General features: G+C 36.6%; 1 protein-coding gene across 2 annotated transcripts in view; it reads right to left on the reverse strand.

The window, feature by feature from the left end:
- USP10 (ubiquitin specific peptidase 10) overlaps positions 1 to 18,087 on the reverse strand; it is a 59,805-nt gene that overhangs the window by 30,105 nt on the left and 11,613 nt on the right. Inside the window, exons 2-4 of one of the 2 annotated variants that reach the window (XM_023536670.1) lie at positions 15,762 to 15,914; positions 7,574 to 7,642; positions 1,141 to 1,201 (exon numbers count right to left, since the gene is read on the reverse strand). In XM_023536670.1, coding sequence (XP_023392438.1) covers positions 1,141 to 1,201; positions 7,574 to 7,642; positions 15,762 to 15,785 — 154 coding nt within the window. In that variant the 5' untranslated portion in view covers positions 15,786 to 15,914. The remainder of the gene's footprint in view (positions 1 to 1,140; positions 1,202 to 7,573; positions 7,643 to 15,761; positions 15,915 to 18,087) is intronic. The other variant, XM_011370279.2, reaches the window with a different exon arrangement.

Here is an 18,087-nt window from a genome sequence, read left to right on the forward strand (position 1 = left end):
CCATTGACTGAACTCGAAAGAAAGGTGTAATATAAAAGAGAAAATAATGAAACATTTTTAAGCATTGACTAAACATCTGTAGCATGCTTATTACTATGTGCAAAGTACATGGACACAGAGAAATCCAACTAACTCAGATCAAAAAGCTGCTCCAGAGACTGGGCAACGGGGCAAAGGCCTTTGGGTCCCTCTAGCTTCATTTTTTTATTCTCATCCTAAGCCATCATTAGAACTGCTCTTTCTCTCATGACCTCCTACATCAGTTTCTTATAAAACTGAGTAATTTTAGATATAATCACTTTCTGGTTTTACTATAGGTAAAATGTTTGGATAGTCTTTTCAAGGTTCATATTTAAACCTAAATTATAATTAAAACTCCTTTCACAGGTCTGACCATGCTGGTGAAACGGAACCAGATCCCTGGCTCTCAAAGAAAAGGCCCAGCTTTCAACTTCTCCAAGGCTAGCCGGGGCCTCCGATGTGATCCAAACTGAAAAATGGTCTAGACAGATTTGACCTGTGCAATAATTAAAGAATCCTGCTGTTATTTAAACACTGGGAGCTATTTAAAAACAATACAAAATCATTGCATCTCAAAAAGCACTATCTTCAGTAATTAGCTCAGTATGTTACAGAGACCAAAAAAAATAACAGGCCAGGAAGTGAAGAGGTTACCTGAATTCCCAAGAGCATTAGCAACAGATGGGGACATAAAAGTAAACTGCAGGAACAACAGATTCAAGCTGCCACTAAGCTGTGCCAAGAGCACATGCTCAGAGACGCAACAGCTGTGGGCTCAGCAGCCTCTGCAACCACATGGAAAGTTCACTTCGGAACCCTGACAAAAAGGATCGACTATGAAGAACATACCTGTGCCACTGAGAACTGTTAAGAAAAAAACTGAACTATTTCTTTAACTAAACCTTGAATGTCTGACACTCTGAAGCACAGAATAAACTTTAATTCATTAGTCAAAGTGGTTTGGAAATTAAATCTGCTATAGTTCAGAGCAAAAACAAGCTGAAAGAAAATGTTTATTCAAAAAGTATGAACAAACAGGATAAAACTATTCCCAGCTAGGGCTGCCCACCCAGCACATATGGCCAAAATTCACTTTAGGGAAATAAAGGAGTAGCTTACCATCAGTTAGTTCATCTGTAGCCTGTGCGCCACACAGAACTGTTCCATTGAATGGAGGAAGCTGCAAGGGGAATCGGAAAACAAATTTTAATTCAACAAAATGTTAAAACCTGATACATGCTATTTCATTAAAGCAATGCTTCATTGAAACTCTTTATCTATGCAACTTCTCTTTATTTTTACCAATTAACACACATGGTCAGTAAAATTAAATCATTTTCATTTAAGAAAATATGCCATAGGAATGCTTATAAATATTTGTTATTGAACAGATCCAAAAATGAGGCAAAAAATAAAAACAGACTCCAATGAACATGTAAATTAGCTACTAAAATGCTTATAATACACCTCTCATTTCATAGGATGTTACTGACTGTCCATAAACACCACAGCCACCTGTCTTTGCCCACTAGTAAAGATGACTCCTAGTGACCATCTGCACTTCGTGTTCAGTATCACATGTCAGCACGGCCTTCAGAGCGGGCTCACAGATAGAGATCAGAGAAAGCCCAATGGGAAGAAAAACTCTGGGAATCATGGCTCCCTTTCTAACATGGTAGTTTAACTGAATTAATGGTTAGAAACCACATTCTTTGTTTGGAAGAGAACAAGCAAAATGGCAAGTGTCTGACCTTTTTGTAAAAAGCAGGAAGGTATTATGAATATGCCCTCCCTTCTAGCTATTCCACAATATCTAAGAGTTGGAAATGTTTAGAATAGACATGTTTGAGATAAGAAAGTTTAGGATGGGAAGGTAAGGTAAGTGGATGAATAATTGTTACCTGAAGGCAGAACAAAAAGAACAAAACAATTACATCCTCACACAACATTTCTCAAAGTCAGATGTTTGGCTCCGATGCCTGCATGAGGTCCCGGAGTCTGCACTATTCAGAGGCACCCATGTGATTCTCATGCCAGACTACTGTTGAGAACTACTGCTTAAGTGGCTTCCTCAGCAGATATCTCCAATTAACTCTTAGCAAGTCAATACTATAATCACAGAGATAAAAGCTTATAGCTCCAAGAAACCAAGTAAGTTCTCTCCCTCAGAGAATTAATGACAAATAAGAAGCTAAGAAAACGTAGCGCTATTCAAAAGGAACTGAACACTGTCAGGACTTGAGAGCTGTACATATTTCCTCCACACGGGGGCACCCCAGTATTTATCACATCGACACAAAAGGAGAGCATTCTGTGTGCAGAGATGGGGTTACCCTGGCCTTGCACCTGAAGCGCAAAGACCATTCCACACACCGTTCAAAGACTCCCAACAGATGCTCCTGCGTTTACTACTGGCACGAACATCAGCAAAAAAGGTGCATCTGAGGAAGCCACAAATCAGGTTCATGTCCCTCTGCAGTCACAAAAGAAGTTTAGCAAACTCCCACACACATAATGCCTTCTCCTTTCTTATCGATGACACTGTGGTGCCCTGGTGATGGAAATTTATATAATTTTAAGGCACTAAAAGTTTATTGTTTTTTTAAATCTCCTGGTATTTACACAAAATTTACTAAGTAGAAGCAGGATCTGAAAACAGACCACCCAGCAGACTCCAGGGCAATACTGCCATTTTCTATTTAAAACACTTATTTTGATATACTAATCTGGTAAGAGTATAATCATGGGAATTACTAAACATTAGAATGACTTCTGGCCCAAAAGAAATATGTGTTTGTGCGTATGTGTATATATTTACTTTTTACTCTAGAAGCATATGGCACTTTTAATTCAACAAAACCTCCACCACTCACAAGATGCCCGTCAGTCTGTGATATTTGGGTATAATAAATATACAACTGAATAAATGTTAAGAATTGTTCCAAGTTCCTTCTTTCTACAGCTACTTGTAAGAATACAAAATTTTAAAACCAAAGCAAAAACATAAAACCTCACATATAAACGTAAAAAGAGCAGTGTAAAAAACTGAAATCTAGTTATGTTAGAGTAAAATCACCTTAGTCTGAAATAGTGCTAACAATCATGTCAAAACTTGGGCCCTTTGATAAGGTAATGTTAATCTTTTTGGTACTGCCCTCATTTGTTCTGTGCTCAGTCTAAGAGACCCTTGCACATCCTGAATCTCTCCTCTGAAGTCTCATTAAGACACCAAACCACTAGGAACTATCTTAACTCTATCACCCCACACATGCGTGTGCATGCACCTACAGCCTATACTATGCTATCCTGGGCTTGTTATTCATTAGCTGGTTGAGGTGTATATGTGTTGCTCCAATGTTCAGAATCTAGGAAGTTTCAAGAACGATTAGCATTCTCTCCCTATTTCTGAACACCAATAATGTGATTATGACTAGAGTTCAAAACATAGTTATTCATAAGTTGACTGTATTTTTTCCAGTTGGAGAAATGCATTTTTAAATCACCTTGGCTTCTAAACTAAAGCACAGCTTTAGAAAAGATAGCAGTACCTTTAAAAGTTTATATAGGCAAGTCTTGTTTTATTACACTTCACTTTACTGTGCTTCACAGATATTATGAAAATATATCAACATTGAGGCCAAGACCCTTCACCTGCAAAAAAATTACTACTCAATGAAGGCTCAGATAATGGTTAGTATTTTTTAGCAATAAAGTATTTTTTAAATAAGGTATGTACTTTTTTTTGACATAATACTACTACACACTTAACAGACTAGCTTAAACTAACTTTTACATGCATTGGGAAACCAAAAAATTCGTGACTCGCTTTACTGCAATATTCACTTTATTGCAGTGGTCTGGAACCGAATCGAACCTGCAATATCTCTAAAGTATGCCTATCTTAACATTTAAGATCACACCAGCTGAATATGTTTCTTCTGATTCTGTTAAAACTACTGATCATTCTATCTTGCCAGTGGCACCCTTTCAAACAAGCAAACTGCGACAAAAAACTCTCAGCTGAGAGGAATTATGTTTTTGTAGAATGCTTTTACATTTTAACACCCTATATTTCTCAAATTTTGGTTTTTCACTTCTTGGCCCCGAGTAGAGAAAAAAATGCTTTCTCAAGTTCCTCATAGCCAAAAAGTATATGAGGAATAGGGCTGGATTCTAATTTATGTCACGTGGTAGGAACAGTGCGGGCAGGAGGTGCAATTATTTTACCTTTAAGATGAAAGCCAAACAAACGATTATGCAGTGGAAATGAGATAACATCACTCTCACACCCACTGATCCAACCACGTATCACTCCATTAAACAGTCAGTGCCCTGTATGATTACAGTATTATAATCCAGGCCTCAGAATTATAGTAATTATATATTGAGAATGATAACTCAGCCCAATCACGTTAATTAGCCTGAATTTCCCTTTTGCGGGTATGGTACTTGCATGAGATTTAGACAGCAACACATGTCATACCCTCCCCCCAAACTCAATGCATGCCCAAATAGGCCCAGACACAATAAGATTTCTAACGCATTTTGATGAGACAAGCCACTATTTCTGCAAATAAAGTCTGACATAACCTTACCATCAGCATCCTTCATATCTACTAACATTTGTTACAGACTAGGCATCACACCATATATTAATGATTTCCCAACATTACTGCGAGGTAAATAAACATTCTCCATTTTCAATTAAAAACAAAAGCAACAAACAAAAAAAAACAGCACAATGAGATGGAGAAAATTGCTCAAGGCCTCCGAGCCTGTTTAAGTGGCAGAGTGAGGAAGAAACCAAGCTCTTCAGACTTGAATTATGGTATATTTTCCACCTTCATAACATAGAAAAATTCAAGTTCTTATTCTGACACTTACTTGCAAACCGGCACTCACAAACCCATACATATGCACACACCTGAGAAAAGCTTTTATAGAGAAATTGGGCTTTAAATATTTCTTAAAACCTAGTCGCAAAGAGCACTGTTAGATTTTGGTCTGGCAAGTACCACCATATTTTACTGTGATTCAAAGACAGAAATTGAATCATTAGTAGGGTATACAGAGTAGAATCTCAATTCACATTAACACTTGAGGAATGTAGGATCTGATTATGTTCTTCCTAATTAACTGTTTTCTTATCAGAAAACACTAAACTTCAGTCATTACTCTACAGAATTCTAAAATGCATAGATACATTTTATTGCCTTAGGAAATACAATATATAGCTTTCACTATGTCCTGGTTCCTATCCTTAGATTCTTTAAAATCCTAACCGTTAACATCAACTGTTAACACGATATGGAGATGACACTAAACTGAATTTATTCATTTTCTAAAAATCTGATAATAACCTTTATTTTCTTTTTTCTAAAGTGAAAGAGAAGAAAACAAATAACAAATCTTTCTTACATCTGTACACCTTAAATAATGCTTTCAATATGTTCTCATTTAATTCCACCTCCATAACTCTAAAAACTTTTGAAAATCCAAGAAGCCGAGGTAAAAAGTAAAGGATTTCCCAAGGTCACATGGAAGTGGCCCAGTCAGATCTCAAATCTGGCCTTTTGATTCCTATTCTAAGGAATTACCTTCTACCCCATTTCACCAAGTAAAACAACTCCATACATATTCAATATGCAAATGTACAACTGTATATATTTATTAAGGGATCTAAAAGGCTAGTTGGGTTTCATTAAAAGGTAACTAAGATTTTATTTGATATACTGCATGCTTCTCTCATTTTCCCTTTTCAATGCAATTTCAACAGTATTCATATTTAAAACATAAATCTGAAAAAATGTTCCAGGTAAGTTTTTATTAAACTAAAACAGAAACCAATAATCACATAAAGAGTGAACATAAAAAACCCGAATGGAAAAATATGCCACAATCATATTTAGGAAAACTTTCATAAAGATGTTAATTCTTCTACAAATTAATCCATAATTTTAATGCAATCTCAATTGAAATTTCAACAGAATTTTTCATGGAACTTGACATGCTGATCATAAATTCTTAAAAGAATGAAGATGAGCCAAAATAACTTTTAAGTGTAAGAAGTTTGTGTGCCCTGCTGGAAGACTAATTATAAAGTTGCAGCAATGAAAACATATGGTATTGGCACAGAGATGAAGCTAAAAGCCTACAACAGGGAACCCAGAATCGACCAAGCATATATGGGGATGTGCCACCCACCAGGGTGGCGCCACCCCTAAGGGCCGAGTGCTCAGTAAATGGTGCTGGGACAACTTCTGCCATAACAAAGGGGTTGAGATCCCCATCTCATACAAATACAAAAATCAATGCCCCATTTTCAGTTGCATTACATAAAAGAGAGCAAAACCTTAAGACTTTTAGAAGAAAAATAATGTCTTTATCACCTTAGAAAAGGGAAGAATTTCTTAAAGATATTTTTTAAAAAACCAAAGATCCACAAACCATAAGGAAAAAAGTCAATACATTTCACATTAAAGTGAAAAATGTACTCTCCCTACGCAGTAAAAAATGAAAAGTGCATCATATACAAAGTTTGAAAGCCCTCATGCTAGGAAGAGATATATACCTATAATATGCAAAACCAAAGATTATTAATCCTATAAATCAATAGAAAGAGACAGGCACTTGATAAAAAATACAGACAAGTATAGAGATTGGGTAATTCACAGAACTGGAAGTCTGTATCGCCCATGGACATATGAAAATAATGAAACAGTGATCAACTGTTTATAATCTGGGAAATGTAAATTAAAACAATGAGAATCTATAACCCATCAGATTAACAAACATTTTAAGTATACTCAGAAGTAGCAAGTTTCTTTTGTAATGAGATAGAGAAAAATTTCATGCACTGCTGATAGAAATGCAGACTGTTAAAACCACTTAGGAAGCAGACTGGTAGTCTCTAGTAAAACTAAAAATGTTTATTCCTTGCACAATCCAGCAGTTCCATTCCTCCAGAGGAACATGAGAAGACATGACAAATATGTTTATTCCAACGTTTTTATAACAGTGAAAGAACTAAGGACCTAAATGATCCTCAACAGGAAAAAAGGTCAATAAATTGTGGTGTGTTAAATCAATGGTATTTAGCAATTAAAAGCAAAGAACAAGAACCAAAAGCATCAGTGTAGATGAATCTAAAGAAAATGTTAGCTTAAAATAAACTACAAAATGATGAATATGAGATCATTTATATGTCATTTTAAATACAATGTACAACATACATATATGTAGTAAAATGTGAAAACCACAGTCAGAACCAATTTCAGTAGTCATTGTTTCCAGGGAAGGAGGGGAATAAGATGAGAAAGGGGTATGATGGAGGATTCAACTGTATCTGTAATGTTCTGCTATTTACAAATATAATATAGTAAAATGTTAATGTTAGTAAAATCTAACATTGGTAGGTTCAAGAATTTCTCACATCAGTCTCTGCACTTTGCTATTTATTGGAATTTATCAAAAAGCCTAAATTAAAAATTCAAAACTAAAACATGACCATTAATTATACCTACACATATATGTAATAAAAGTTTTATCTTACCTCAACTGAAGAACGAGGAGTCACAAAGAATTGATTGAATTCATCAGGGCTAAAATCTCCAAAAATATACTGGAAAAAAAGAAAAGCACTGATCACATAAAATACACAAGTTTTATACTTTCAGGAAAAAATGCTATATATTAAAACAATCCAATGAAATATTTGGGCCAGAATTCCCAAGACCCTTTCTCAAACAAATCAAAGGTCTGCAAAGTGAGATTTCTAGGTATAATATTTTCCAATTACAAACACTACTTAGCCTTTGCTATAAATTGTCAAAGAACACTCTGAAATTGTTAAAGCTTATTAAAGGTCAATTTTGTACACCAAACTTATAAGCAGAGTCCTGCTTGCAGGAGAATTCTTTTGATTCAGAAACATTTCCAGTTGTTCCATTTACCTTTCTGCTGACTCATGTCACTACCTCCATTTCAGTTTTCTCTGCCATACATACTAAAGAAAAGCAGAAAACGTGGTTCAAATAGGAAGATAGGGAAATCCAAAAAAGGAAAATGTTAATGATCTTGATGAACGATCTTTAAAAATATATATGTAATCTTTTATCTTAAAAATGCATTGAAACATAATGCACAGATAAACATATTATTAGACAGACACAAACCTAGTTGTGAACCTTCATTTCATAGAATTCTGAGTGTGACTTTCTGGAAAAACAACTGGTTAAACTGCATAGAAGCAAGTTTGACAAATGCCTAGCAATTCCTATTCTCCCTGGAACTACAAGAATAAGTCACTGACAAAAAATCAGTATGACCAGATTTCTACAAAAGAGAATCGCTCATTCATTATTTTCATTTAATCAATAATTATTGAGCACCTACTAAGTGCTATGCACAATGATCGGTACTGGGGATAAAAATAGTAGGCAGAGTTGTGTTCCTCTGCTTTAATAGAGCTGACGGTCTAGTAACTTGTAGGAGAACTTACAAGTGATTCAAAATTAACCAGTAACTATTATATGAATGGATATTACCCATTATTATTGTAAATGTGAATAAATAGCAACTAACTTTCACAGCCCTTTGGTAAGAATGCGCCAATATTTTGGGGAAAAACATTTCTGGAAGGCTCTTTTGCAGCAGCTACCAATATATATTAAATATATGTATAACATATATTAAAAACAAAATATTTGTTAAATATGTAATATTTACATATACTTGCAAAAGTCCACAAAAAAAAACTGTGCATTGAAAATGATGGTGAAAATAAGCAGAGTCCCAAAACAATTTAGAAATGGTCTTCTGAAATACTTTCTCAGTTTAGTGAGCTCTGACCTTATCATCTTCCACACTGGAGAAAAGCTTATGTTAATTTCACTCAGGCACAATACACCAAGGTACCTTTAAGTGAAAAGGAAGCAGAAGAAAGGCGGAGGTGGGATGTATATAAAGAAATGACACCGCTGACTGGTATTCCTTTATAGTCCCACTGCAAATAGATCTTTAAGTCTAGATATATACCTCAAAATTTCGTCAGGAGAAAATGAAAACATAAGCCAGAGAATGGGAGGAAATATTCCTGACAATACCAAATGCTGGTAAGGATGTGGAGCAACTGGAACTCTCTACATGGCTGAGACAGATGCAGAATGGTACAGTCACTCTGGAAAAGAGTTTAGCAATTTCTTATAAAGTCACTTACCACAGGACCCAAGCAATCCCACTTGTAGGTTCTTACCCCAGAGATATGAAGACCTCTGTCCACACACACACACACACACAAAAACCACCTGTACGCTGATGTTTACAGAAGCTTTATTCATAATCACCAAAAACTGGAAACAACCCAAATGTCCACCAAGAGGTGGATGTGGTACATCTACACAAAGAAACACTACTCAGTGACTCTCAAAAGCATCATGCTAAGTGAAAGCAGCCAGACTTAAAAGGCTCTAACTTGTATGATTGCACTTACTTAACATTCTAGGGCAAAACTATATAGACAGAAAACAGATCAGTGGTTGTCAAGGTCTGGCTGATTACAAAAAGGCACAAGGGAACTTTGGGGTCGATGGAAAGATTCGCAGGGGAAGCCTGCAGGAGAAACAGTGACCTTCCTAATTGCCAAGGAAACATACACCCATTAAAATACTAAAGATTTCAGTCCTCATATGTGAATGGACGTCAAAGAATCACAGGACAAGTGAGGGAGAAAACAGCAACAAAGAATCACTATTAAAAATGAGGGGGAAATGAGTAAACACAGAAAACAAGAGAATTTTTTAAAAATTCTAGTCTATATCCTTAAAGAGATTCTAACAGATAAAATAAGCACGGACTGCCATGGAAAAGGACTATTAGAAAACAAGAAGTGTTCACAGAAATCAGAAAATTATTAAATTTAAATTACTAAACTTAAAAACTCAACTAAGAATCACTAAACTGGAATCACGTTATTTTATTTAATATAATTAGTAGATATATTGTGGTAAAAGACGTCCATTTTATCTTCTCTCATGAATAAGAACCCTGAGCACTTCAATTCAGAATGTGGGGAAGTATATAAAGGTGAGAACTGAAATGTTCTGCAGGATTGTTAGGTTACTTTCTTTAGGCAAATTTTCTTTCTGGAAAACTAAAACTAAAAATAAAATGCTCATTTAAATCACAATTCTAAGCATTTTCTTATTTCTTATATACAGTCTTAGTCTTCTAAAAGAGTAATCTTGTTAAACTAATAAGAGAACTAAAATTCCAAATGCTTTAATGAAATCTTGTCGTCAGTAAAGAGGAGGAGGAAGAAACGTAACTCCAAGCTAGTTAGACACACAAGCCTTCCTGCACTAGTTTCTGAGAGCAACCTCATGGCCAACAGTCAGAATGCTCAGAAAGCTTCTAGGAAAAGACTTTTTTTCTATTATTTTCATTTTTACTATTTTTACTTAATCCTTTAAAGTATTATTTGAAAAAGTTTGCTAGGGATTTTAAATGTGCTTTTATTACAGCTTCATGTCAATAATTACTCCACAGATATGCACCTTTAATTTGATTAAAAATTCACTGGGAGAAAAATGAGGAAGTGCTTCATGTATGGATGTGGAGAAATCTCCAAGATACTCTTAAATGAAGAAAATATCTTTGGGTAAAAAAGTGAGGAAAATAGAAATATCTATTCGTGTTTGCATAAAGAGATACTGAAAAGGGAACCAGGAACGGAATGTAACCATCACCTATATGGAGCTGTGGGGAAACAGAGAAGGTAATGGAACAGGCAGTATGATTTCTTAGTGTGTATATGAATTTTCAGAGTTTTTAGATTTGAATTATATAAAACTCTTTCTAGTCAAAAAGTTGCAAAAAATGTAAACAGAAATCACTGTACTATTCAAATATACTCGTTTTGCAGAAAAGTTGTAAGTTTGTTCCTGTATTAGTTTCAACAACTCTCTGATAAAAAGATTAGGACTTGGCAAAAACATTTAATCCAAAAAGGACACCATAAGCAACTGCTAACTACCAACTATGCAAGGTTAAAATATCATCTAACACTTGATGAATGGCTAGCCAAAGCTGTTTTGAACTCCAATGTAATTTTCTTAACTGGTTCACATATTATCAATAAACAACTCTATCAAAATGCACATGAAACACACTCCCTTGCTATAATCAGATAATCCTTAATGCACAAGTTTCTGAATGGGAGCAGCTGTACTTCACCAATATAAAAAAGTCATTTCAATTTTATGACCAAGAGATAACACAGGAGATTGCTAAGAAGGTGGTACCAACAATTATGAGGATCTCTGTAAGGTGTTCACCACCCTGAGGGGTTTTGGTTAGGATTCTTATCTCCTGCAGAGTGAGTACTCCCTATGTGCTCGTGGGAAAACTGGGGAGTGGGGGTGTTCTTTATGTTATTTTTTTGCAACTTGTGTAAATTTGAAATTATTTCAAAATAGACTTTTTTTTAAAGCTAAAGCTGAAAACACTCAGTTGTGAGGAAAGCCTTTACCCCTCTCTTTATGTAAGCATGAAACAGTCTTCTTCCCTTGAAGGATTACTATTTTTTAAAGTCGATTTTGAGGGAAAAAAATATTATGCTTGGGAAAAAAAGATGAAAATGACCTTGTCCCTGATTTCATAAGATTTATAATCTAGTGGGGAAGAAAATGCCACTGACCACATTGAACTAGTATGTCCTGGAAGAAGCAGAGATAAAACTAGGACAATTAAATCTGCATGGAAGACTAAAGAGTAGGAACGATGGCATTCTTTCTTGTATTTCTAAAGATTGATGCAGGCCCAGCATATACAGATGCTCAATAAACTCGGCGCTGTGAGGATAAAACAGAAGGTGCCTAAAGGCCCTCTGTCAGCCAAACTGCCTTATGCAAACATTTATATTGTTGCTAATTACTCTTTTAATAGCTGTATCAAATACTGCAAGTCAAGCTAGAAATTCCCCTGAGGCTTTAGGCAACCTCCATCAGAGTTAGATGAATAATGGAGTCAAGAAAGCTACGGCAAGTGCTCCTTTTCCAGCTGCTACCATGCCCACAGGAAAGGCTTGCAGTCAGGGGGACACACCACAAGGCCTGGCAGCCTTTCCATTCCCTTAAGGAAGGGGGCCTGGGAGGTGGAGCAGCTCTTCTCCACCGCCAGGAACAAGACTCAGCTTCTCCATTTCCAACTGACCCCAGTTCAGGTTTCCAGAACTCCCACTGTTCTCATGTTTGGTAATTTTCTGATTCTTTCTAGGGAGGACGTGAAAAAAATATATATAAGAAACACTTCTGGAAAAAGGGGAATAAACCAACACGGGATGGAAACAAGACACTTCTCTGAAGCACAGATTCTGGGTGCAGCTGCTCTGGGTTTCATCGTCCAGAGACCCAAGGCCAAGTGTCAGAGGGCCTGCCTAAGTCTGTGAGCCCTGGGGAAGGGACTGGGCAAAAGTGAAAACACCAGTGTTTGTACTAAAGGAAAAGTAAAGGTGCCCAAGGAAGCCCAAAGAAGGTGAGGAGAGATGTTTCTCGTTCCCCAGCATGACCTACAGGTCTCTAGATCTAATGGACACAGGAAACACCACTTCGCAATAAGCGGAAATGGAGGACTAACACTATAGCATGGCACCAGGGGGCGCTGGAGCACAGCATGATGAGCCTTCAGTCAAGCTTCCAAAACTTCACCTCTACAAACCCAAATATGTAGGGTGCCATCAAATCAATGTTCTCTGCCTTCAAAAGGACTCATGGAAGTAGGAGATCAGTCTCTGACGTAAAAATTGAGATACAAAGGCAGTGATCAATACACACTTTGCAGTGTGTGCATCGTACTTCAGAGGTTCTGAAGCAAGTCGGACAACTATGCACCCAGCTCCAGGAAAAACTCCCTTGTACAGACCCAAAGCCAAGCATCACAGGGTGAAATGACAGAACCAAGTCACAGCTAAAAAGAAGCTGAGGAGAAATACAAAGAGTTCTCCTTCCTGGTTTCCCGACCCAAGGAAACTGAATTTGGGAGTTATGAGAAAACATTAAGGACTAATAAACTTTCAAGTAATAAAAGCCTTAATTTCAGCTCTACAATGGGATGGATTATACAACCTCCACAGTGCTTCCCAGTTCCAAAAGGATCTCCTGGGTCTAACAAGGACTAAGAAACATGGGTTTGGAAATGTTCTCAGACTGATATAGGCTACCACATGGCCGAATCCTGAAAACATAATGCTGAGTGAAAGATGCCAGGTTCAAATGGCCACATGTAAATTCATATGAAATGTCCAGAAGAGGCAAATCCCTAGAGACAGAAAGTAGATGTGGTTTCCAGGGGCTGGGCGGGGAAGGGTAGAAGGGAGGCGGCGGCGGGGACAGAGGTGGAAAGGGGCGGAGACAGAAACAGAGACATGTGGGGGGGGGGAGGCGGGGGCGGGGGGGGGGGGGGGGGGGGGGGTCACTACTAATAGGTATGCAGTTTTGAGAGATATGAAATATTGTAAATTAAACTGATGATAGTTGCACAACGCTGAATATACTAAAAACCACTAAAATGTACACTTATGTAAACGGGTGAATTCTATGGTATGTGAATTTATATCAATAAAATAAGTGAAGTAAAAAAATCAGGCCAGTAATTGCACAGAAAGTAATATTTTAATTTCTTTACTAAATTTTATTAGTCACAGAGCAGTACTTGATGAATGCTGACATCTACTAAACAGTCACGGACTGCCTTCAACTTTAGAAAGTGGAGTGGGTTGTTTGGGGGACATCTGGGGATGACATTGTTTAAACAGTCAATGCACAGCAGGAATTTCGTTGATTTAACAATATGTATTGAGCACCAACTCTCCACAGTGAACTGTGCTAGATTATGAGAATAAACTCTGAATAAGACAAACACAGGGTTCAGGACATAGTGACATTTACAGTTTTGTCACAATGCAAGTGGACTGCAAGTTACACTGAGTGTTACAAATGGCAAAAACACACAAAGGAAAGAGGAGGGCAGAGAAAGCCTTGTGCAACTGAGCTGTAGCAGAATTCTGCTTTACTTCCTTGAGGCAGAGGGGCCCTGAGAAGAGAACAAAATAGACAAACCGTGACGAAGCTACTCCCACAGACAGCTTCCCTCAGAAATCAAATGTCAAAGTAGTGCGACTTACTGTTTAGTTTTATGTGGTCTTTGCGTTTTATACTATTACAATCCTATCAAAAGATATCCTCCTACCTTTCAAAGCAGGAATTTTAATAGGCTGGCTGTATACTTTAAGTGCTTTCATGGAGATTCTAAGGTAAAACTTATTTCAACAAACTGAATCTCTAAATTAGAAAACATGATTCATTTAACTGAAGGAAACTTTTACCAACTTTCTAGTCTTATGTCTGCATTAGAGTTAGATTACATGATGGCAGTTAAATTTTGACTTGCTTTATGTACTCTAAACTAGTACTAAACGGCAAGATAATAGACAGCCCTTAATATACAATAATTTACTATGTAGAATTTTTATCACATAGAACAGAGCTGTTATCTGGTATAGCCCTAGTAAAAGTTCAAGGTTCTACCTATTTTCCTATCCATTACAAATACCTTGGCACTAACCTAGGAAGGAAGTGGAAAAAAAGGGAATGAAAAAAGCAGAATGCCAAAAAAAAAACAAAAAAAAAGAAAAGAAAAGTAACTGTAAGTACAGCTGACCCTTAAGCATGGGTTTAAACTGCACACCTCTACTTATACATGGACTTTTTTTTTTCCAATAAATACCTGTACTGTTTCCGATCTGCGGTTGTTGAGTCCACAGATGTGAAGGGTTGACTGTACACCGAGGGACAACATAAGCTTTTGGAAATCAAAAGCTATTCTCAGATTTTTGATTGTGCAGGAGTTGGCACCTCTAACCCCCATGTTGTTCAAGGGTCAACTGTATTTCTATCTTTACTGGGAGCGTGGGTGAATGAAAGCAGAGGCAGCAAGAGGGCATAGGAAACTTGAGAACTTTTGAGAGGGATGGAAATGGTAAAAACGGTATCTTGACTGAGGAGGTGATTATACAAATATTACATCTGTTAAAATTTATTAAACTATATACTTTAAATGGGTGAGATTCACTGCACATATATTATGCCTCCATAAAGTTATTTTTTAAAAAGGAACCTAGTTAAATTCATCTTTGTATCGCCAGCAGTTAATGCAGTACTTGGCATACTGTAGGTGTTTAAAATACCTTGTTGAACAAATGACTTCAGGAAAAAAAAACCCACAACAAATAAAGTTCTAGTAATAGGGAATGATAACCTCTGTATACTCCACAACAATATTTTAAACACCTAGACATCAGTGGGCTGACAAAATTTTAACTTGATTGCTCTAACTGGTTTTATTCTGTTTGTAACTATCACCAGAGACATTCCAGCCAGGAGCATAATTTTCAATTTTCAATATAACCAAGATGTAACATTTAATTTTTAAATACAACATTTAAACATGAGAACTGAATTAAGCTTTACAGTGAACTTTAAAAGAATGCCTATTTTGACCTAGAGAAAAATCATTCAGAATTACCACCACATGGTCTCCAAAACTAAAGAAAAACTGACTTTCAAATCAAAAAGAAAAAAAAGGGCAAAACAAACCATGTTGTGATAAAGTATCAGAGCTGGTCAACCTTTTAAAAAGTCATTTTTATTCCCCACCCCACTATCCCTGACCACCAAATGAGTTACCTGTGTCCAGTGTGAAGAGGGCATTCTCCTAGTTCTTATCTCCCTCTTTTATGCTTAAACTTTCTTAAAAAAAAAAAAAAAAAATTCTTTTTTTCCACTAAGAACTTTTTGCAGTCAGATTCACTTTTCTGTCAAAGACATGGACTCCTGTTCCTGTAGATAAAAAATTATTTTCTTTTAAATTGATGCACAACAAAAAAGTACTGACAATACCAAGTGTTGGTGAGGATGAAGAAGGGGACTTCTCATGCACTGCTGGTGAGGATGTAAAACGATACAGCCGCTTTGGAAAAGCCTGGCAGTTTCTTGTATAATATACACTTACCATATGACCCATCAATTCCACTTCTAGATATTTTACCCGAGAAATGAAAAAACATGTCTACACAAAGACTTGTACATGATTGTAGTCAACAGCTTCATTCATAGTGGTCAAACACTAGAACAACAAATGTCCATCAGGAAGAGGTGAAGGGATAAACAAGTTGTAGTACAGCCCTATAATGGACTACTACTCAACACTGAAAAGTAAGGAATTCTTATACGCGACATGGATGAATGTCAAAAATGTGATGCAAGGTGCAAAAAAACAGATAGAAGGGTATATTCTGTGTAATTCCACATAAACAAAATTCTAGAAAATGGAAACTCGGTCTACAATGACAGAAAGCAGACTAGTAATTGCCGGAGCGCGGGAGGGGATTCCTGGCAAAGGGGCATGAAGGAATTTCCCGGGCAATGGAAATATCCTATGACTTGACTGCAGCAGTAGTTATCCTGGTGGATACACTGGTAAAAACTTGACTGCAAATTTAAAATGGGTACATTTATTATATTAAATTATACCACAGTATGGTTGATGTTTTTTTTTAAAAAAACTGATGCACAAAATTGATACACATCTATCTACAAATAAGGAGGATGAGGCAGCTGTACTATAAAAACAGCTCTTGAAGACCAAGGACCATAGTATTAACCTCTCATTTACATAAGTAGAATTCTTAAGTAATATATATTTGTAAACATTCACACTTTGGGTTTTTTGTTCTATGTTTTTTTAAAGATTTCATGTTCCTTGGTCCAAAGACTTTTACTAGCAGTACACAACACCACTACTGCACGTATTTTATTTTGCTCCTTGTTGTCATTGTAAGGGTGCCCACCCTTCTTTAAGCCTCCATGCTGTCATCACTCAATCACCACCACAGATTGCTGGTGCCTGGCTCAGCCTCTATAACTGCCCAGATCCCCTGACCGCCTACTCAAATCCTACACTACACACTGACAATTACTGCCAACACCACGGAATCAAGACTCTAGCGTTTCATTAAACAGAGTGCTACACAGGCAGAAACTTGTAAGTGCATCTGTTCTACAGGATTTTACACTTAATGAAATATGCTGGAACCAAACCAACAAAAGCTTGGCTACTGAAGGCCACCTGTCAGAAAGGGAAGTACATACTAAACCAGAGCTTCATGTTAAAAGACATACAAGAAAAAAGTGTGACTACTTAAATGATTTTCTTCCAATTTGCCAAGGATCTCTTCAAACACTGTGGAAAATCTAGAGCTGCCTAACGAGAATTATTTATGTTAGCTGGTACATACACCCTTCTCCTTCCAACTTTAAGGAGGAAGTATAAAATGTTCCCCTTAATGAGCTGCTTTGGTTGTTAATGAAAACCAAAGTTACCCAGAAGAGTTGGCAGAAGCAGTAAAAGCTGCAAAATTACTATCTGCTGAAAATAAAAGAATGTAAGAGAGGTACTACTAGGTAAGGATCTGCCATGTCCACGGAGAATCGAGCAGTTTTAAATACGCACTTATTTTCCTAATATTAGCAAAATATATCTCCTGCTCTTCCCCCAAAATAATCAATGAATTAAAGACGTTCACCTTTCAGTTTACAATGCTGTGCTTTAATTAACTCTGGGAAATAAGAGAATCAATTCACAATCAGAAACTAAAAAATGGATCCAAAAAATGCCAAACATTACTGCTTTCAGTATGCATAAAACCTAGTTTGTGAATACTCTGCAGAACTTAAAAATGATATTAAAGAAAAATGTTTAATAATAAAGAATATTCACAATACTAGAAGAAGGGAGAAAATACTTTACTAAACAACTCATGGTATAATCTTGTTTATTAAAAACTAAACTTCATTATTACAAATACATTATAACAAAGCTGCCTAGCTCTCTGCATCCATTCTGACTGATCATCCCAAAGCCTTCATTTCCTCTACCCGCTGGCACTGCCTGAGCTGAGGCCTTCAGCACTTCTCAACTGGATCACTGCAAGTGCCCAACTGGTCTTCCTGC

This window comes from Pteropus vampyrus, unplaced genomic scaffold (genome assembly GCF_000151845.1).
Source record: "Pteropus vampyrus isolate Shadow unplaced genomic scaffold, Pvam_2.0 Scaffold166, whole genome shotgun sequence".
In the NCBI taxonomy this organism is placed as follows: Eukaryota; Metazoa; Chordata; class Mammalia; order Chiroptera; family Pteropodidae; genus Pteropus; species Pteropus vampyrus.